Source organism: Gadus macrocephalus, chromosome 23 (assembly GCF_031168955.1).
Source record: "Gadus macrocephalus chromosome 23, ASM3116895v1".
Taxonomy (NCBI): Eukaryota; Metazoa; Chordata; class Actinopteri; order Gadiformes; family Gadidae; genus Gadus; species Gadus macrocephalus.
The window spans coordinates 12,993,090-12,999,089 of record NC_082404.1 but is presented as its reverse complement, the minus strand read 5'-3'; the positions used below and the strand labels follow the sequence as shown (position 1 = coordinate 12,999,089).

Genomic DNA, 6,000 nt, shown 5'->3' with positions numbered 1-6,000 from the left:
AACTATCTCCCGCCAGTATTTCTTCTTCTACTAGGCTATTTCTCCAATGAAACTCCTGGATCTCCTTTTTTAATAAAGGTGAGCTTCAGACGAATCGTGCGCCAGCAGCAGCAGAAGCAGCAGGAGGAGCGGTCACTCTGGCTGGGTCTTGGCACCGTCCAAATGGCATCACTCGCTCCCTCATTCCCAGACAATCACTGACTCTGCGCTCCGCGTTCACCCACGCTTTGTGGCAGGGGCCTGCATGCATATGCTTGTAAAATCTCCACGAGAGACAGAGAGAGAGGAAGAGAGAGAGGAAAATGAAGACTCCTCCCATGCTGTACTGTGTGTAAAAAAAAAGAAAGAAAAAAAGTCATCAATCCATTTTTCTTTTCCTGGACAGCTGCTTTCTGTTCGTGTGCGTGTGTGTGTGTGTGTGTGTGTGTGTGTGTGTGTGTGTGTGTGTGTGTGTGTGTGTGTGTGTGTGTGTGTGTGTGTGTGTGTGTGTGTGTGCGTGTGTGCGTGCGTGCGTGCGTGTGTGTGTGGGTAGGTGCGTGGGTACATACGCCCGTAGATTGAATACCCGGGTAAGATAAGATGTATAGTGAATAAATGTGTGTTTAGGATAATCTAACGCAGTTGGTGCATAGCCCGTGTTATATGCATAATGGATTTTTTGGTATTTTAATAAGCGGTTCCTTCAATCTCTATCTCCAATCCACCACATAGTCACACTTCCTAAAATCCTACATTCTTTAGATAATTCGATTAGATGAACGACGTTCGTTTTTTTTGTATATATCCCCATCTGCTATAAACTTCATTTCACTTCATAGGTCTACTTTCCATCCTGGAAAATGTAAACACTGGTACGCTCCACACCGTGCATCCACATCACAATAAAAACGGTGTGCGGTGTGTGTTCCTGGTGCGGTGTGGGTTCCTGCACTGTTCCGTGTTGGAATCAAGGAACAGTGCAGGCTACCGAACAAAAACAAGGAATTAGCTCCAGGAAATAACCGATCTTCTTTCCTCATAAGCCCTATGGCGCTCAGAATTTGCACAGCCCATTACGCGCCAGCGTGGTCGTTCGTGTTCGTGTGTGTGTGTGTGTGTGTGTGTGTGTGTGTGCGCGCGCACGCCCGTGCGTGCCTGCGTGCGTGTGAACGGGTCTTGATGGTAGGAATTAAAAAGCAATATTTTTCACAAGATGACAGTTATGCAAATATGAAATTCCACGCAGTGTGGGTGCGTATATGCAGGGGGGGGGGGGGGGGGGGGGGGGGGCATGGGTTTTAAGTCCGAATCCAAATGGGAGAGTAGGATAGACCAGAGCGTTCAAATGTTTGTTTTTATGCACTCATGTGAAAACTTTCCCTTCAGGTGCCTGGCCGGCCTTAATCTGATTGGATAATAAAGTGTTTGCATAGGTAGTAGGCATTTCAGCATAAAGGCTCCAGCACAACATATATTAGGTACTACTACAAAATCTTCTATTCCAATCGTGACGTAGGTTTGGTTTGGTTTGTTGTTGAGAATCCCCTGCAAAGGGTGATTCCAGATTTTTGTTACCACAGGCCCACACACAGACACACACATGCAAGTGTGAAATACACTCTAAAGGCACCAGCATTTGTAAAAGCCCCCACACGTTTATAACCTGCTAGAGAAGAACCTTTAAGGACTGCAACGTTTTCCGGTCAAGTTAGGCTCTTAGTGGCGGACTGGAAACCAGAGGAATCTGCCAGCTCATGTTTTATTTGCCCTTGGCCCCCCTCCAGCTCGGACAGAATCCCAGCTGGCCCGGCCCGGTTTGGGGCCATCATAGCCATATATCTAACATGGGTCAGGCTGACTGTGATGACTGTCCAGTGGCTGTATGAAGAGCAGGGGTGAAGAAATATTAAAGGTCACCAACTGCATGACATGGGGTCCCACCAGCGAGCATAACGCCAACGATGCTTCATGTATGATGAACAGTCTCGCAGCCTGGATTAATCCTCAGGTCGCACAGTGTTGGCTCTGATCTGATTTCTCCGCTGTAGCCTTGGAAACGGTCAACAATCTGTGACTCACTCCTGTTTTCTTAGGACTAAATGCTACCCATTGACGGCCTCCCTGGGCACACTTCGGTGTTCACACACAAACGCACACACACAAGCAAGCACACACACACACACACACACACACACGCACGCACGCTTCTAATGCACACTCAAATGCATTCAGTGATACTGCCGTGACTTGAAAGACCCCATTCATCACATTGGGTCTGGCGAGAGTTAAAAGCAATTTTGTTGTTCAGATACATTGTGGAAAACATTTAACTCCTAATGCAAACCACCCACATCAGTTCCCCGCCGAAAACAACATCGCGCCAATAGACCCATAAAGATATGCACTGGGAAGGAGACACACACGCCTTCAAATGTGTCTTGAGGCATATTCATTATTTGTTCACCTGCAGTTATCAGTGGCAATGGTTAAAGATTAGCTTGGATATGCAAATTATTAAGTGTTGATAGTTAACACTCTTGGTACCACAACTACAAAACCTGTATTCTACACTGGGGCTGATATTAACAGTCGTTAATGGGTTGGCGGGTTTACGAACCTCATTTGATTGGACAATTTCTTTTAAATTTCTTCGAAATTGCATATTTCCTCCAGTGGACACCTTTTTACAACCTAACAACTTTTGAGCGGGGAATTTTCTGGACTTTGGTTCCTTGCCCGGGAACAGACCGACAGACAGACGATGAGGCACATCAAAGTCTTTGAGAATAGGGTGCGTTTGTGTGTGTGTGTTTGACAATAGTTTTCTTTTACTGCCCTGGGACACCTGTCCACACTTTGAGCCATAAACTCAGGGATCAGAACCCAGGTCACCTTTCATCTCTGCCGTCGAGCGAGGAGCCCGGCCACACTGTACATCCCTGTAGACGAATATCTACATATATGTAATTGAATATGTAACGCACAAGGCACACACTCCGCCAGGAGAATCAGCGCAGACACGTCTCTTAAGTACACAACGGATCGCCATCATTTATTAAGCCATGACACCAAATTTCTAATGTACAGTAATATCGAGAGCATCCTTGGAAATTCAGTGTATGATACAGTTATTTACGGTTTTGTCTTAAGAGCATATCCAAAAAAACAAAAACAAAGAACTGAGATTTGATCAATTAAAAAAATTAAATAAACCAACAAAAATCGATCTTCAGAGACACAGCAAGACATTCAAGAGGCAAAAAAAAAAAAGAACAAAAAAGAAAATCTGATTAGTGTTCGCAATGCATCGCACCCACATTGTCAAAATACGATGAGTATAGGATGGGTGGTGCATTCACTGCTTATGTATACGACTCCCGACATAAAGCCAAAACAAAAGGAATCATTAAAACCAAACAAGTGCAAATTTCTTTGGAGATTGGAATAAAGTATACGTTTCTTTTTTTTCTTCATTTATTAAGACATAAATAAGTTATAAAATAGAAACTCAAACCAAAAGACCAGAGATCGACTTAAAGGCAAGACAGCATATATGTATATATATATATATATATATATATATAATTTTTTTTACTTCAAGTAGCAATACCCCTTGTAGAGGATCTGCTGTTTTCAGGCTGAAATTGTTCCAACACAACTCCCCACTCCCGACCCACATCCAATAGGAATGAACGTGGGCGTGGTTCAGCAGGAACACTCCGATCCAAAATGGCGCCCCATTAGACATTGCAAATTAAAGGAGTTCCGGGTTGTTGTTTATTTTCTAATCCAGTATCATTAACCAAATAGTCCTGTTTCCCTGCGCTGAAGACGAGGGACCAGACCGGAAATCCAGAGCTGATGCATGCGTTGACGAATCTTATTCAAATGGGGTTTGATTTCGTTCGGTGTGTGAAGCGCCTGGGAATACCAGCCCCCTTGTTGTCGTCACCGTGGGCGACGCTCAACACTGTGAACACTCCCTCCCCCGCACTGCCACCGCCTCCCCCGCCTCCCCCACGCACAGTTTCACTTCACTTAACCGTGGGCATAACCCGTCACTCTCACTCTCTCTCTCTCTCTCTCTCTCGTCCAAATGTTTGGGGATTCCGCTAGAGAAGTGGAGCGGAGGAGATAGTGTCGGCCCAAAGAAAACACCCTCACGTAATCAGGTTCAACGCGGAATCCCCGTCAAGGTAACCACCGCTGGAGAGGACCGGCTCAAATGTCAATGTCATTCAGGTGAAACTCAAAATGTCTCTCGGTGCATAAACATAAACACACACATGCACGCACACACGCACACACACACACACACACACACACACACACACACGGTTGTCTTGCTTTGCCTGTTTTCTTATCGGGAAGTTGAACCAATGTAGAATTTGTTTTCGAGTTGGGTGTTTATCGTTGGACTGGTGTGTGTGTGTATGTGTATGGGTACGTGTGTGCGTGTGTATGTGTGTGCCTGTGCCTGTGTGTGTGTGTGTGTGTCTTTGTCTGTGTATGCGTGGTCACAGGATCACTTCTTCCTCTGGAAGACATTGGCCAGCATGGCGCCGGAGGTGGTCAGCTGACCCATCTTGCTCAGGAACTTGGTCTTGGCGTCCTCGCCCACGAGGCTGGACGCGATGGACAGCGAGCTACGGGGGGGGGGGGGGGGGGGGGGGGAGAACAACAAAGACAACGTGATATGAGGCGAGTGCTTCGTCACAGTAGGACCGCTATCAGCAGCAGAAGTTGCTGTGGCATTCGTTTTGCCTCGGAATGCCTTGACCTGATTCACTTGAGGTGGGGCCCGGGCCAGCTTTAACATACAAACAGTTGGTGCACTTCCTCTTTTGACGCTGGCTGGGGTTCAGTGTGTGTGTGTGTGTGTCTGTGTGTCTGTGGTTGTGTGTCTGTGTGTCTGTGTGTGTGTGTGTGTGTGTGTGTGTGGCTGTATGCGTGTGTGTCTGTGTGTTTGTGTGGCTATGTATTCGTGTCTGTGTTTGTGTGTCTGTGGTTGTGTGTCTGTTTCTGTGTGTGTGTTTGCGTGGCTATGTTTGTGTGTGTGTGTCTGTTGCTGTGAATGTGTTGCTGTGTGTATGGATGTGTGCATGTGTATGAGTGTGTGTGTGTTTTTTACAGACCTCCAACAGCCCAATGCCAGAGTTCCCAGCCAATAGAACCAAACTTGGTGTTTTTCTGTTGTTGTATTTTAAATAGATTCACGTCAGGGTGTTCATGCCTTATGGGGCAAACGTAACAACGTAATCTCCAGAGCATTTCAGATGCTGACCCCTTCAGGTGGTACCCGATCAGGGTTTAAAAAAAGTCTTAAGGATTACAATAGAATATTTGTGCAAATGGCAGGCAACAACAGTTGGTTCATATTAGCGGTTTGGGGGAAATAAAAACAATATAAAGGTACTAATGAAAATCATGTTTGTTATTAATCACGGTGATTAAAACTTCTGAGAAACCCGAGTTCATAAAAGTTATTTATAGGACACATCGCCCCCCCACACACAGTGAATTCAAACACGCGCACGCACACACACCCACACCCACACACACACACACACACAGATGTTCACAAGATGGGGGGAATATCTTCTCAAAGTCAAGCAGAGGGCCACATTAAGGCCATGTCTGCTAACTCCCTCATTATGGTTGCCAAACCGACTCCCCTCTAAATTTCTCAAAGGCATCTCTCTTTTTCTTCTGCTCTCTCCCTCTCTCTCCCTCCTTCAGTCCATTTTCCCTTTCATTCTGAATCCCTTGCTCTCTCGTTAAATGCCGTCTCATCTTGATGACCTGCAACAACTTCAACCACATCCTTTTCTTTGGCTCTTCACATTTTAGTATTCTTTCTAATGCTTCAATCAACAACTCATAAGGGCGGGGTCAACGACGTGATGAAGGGGGGACGGACGGACGGACGGACGGACGGACGACTCACCCTTGTGCGTCTCCGATGCTCCGGTTCTCAATCTTGATCTCGCACTCCCTGATCATGGAGCTCAAGATGACCTG

The 6,000-nt window shown here is 46.1% G+C and overlaps 2 protein-coding genes across 2 annotated transcripts in view; both read right to left on the bottom strand.

The window, feature by feature from the left end:
* The window catches only part of tnfrsf11a (tumor necrosis factor receptor superfamily, member 11a, NFKB activator), a 16,850-nt gene extending 15,817 nt beyond the window's left edge, over window positions 1-1,033 (bottom strand). The window contains 1 exon segment of the mRNA XM_060044930.1: window positions 10-1,033. The gene's annotated coding sequence lies outside the window, so the exon portion shown is untranslated.
* A 1,972-nt stretch (window positions 1,034-3,005) lies between these two features.
* relch (RAB11 binding and LisH domain, coiled-coil and HEAT repeat containing) overlaps window positions 3,006-6,000 on the bottom strand; it is a 38,000-nt gene continuing 35,005 nt past the window's right edge. The window contains 2 exon segments of the mRNA XM_060045564.1: window positions 3,006-4,625; window positions 5,927-5,997. Of these exon segments, the coding sequence (XP_059901547.1) occupies window positions 4,505-4,625; window positions 5,927-5,997 (192 nt within the window). The 3' untranslated portion in view covers window positions 3,006-4,504.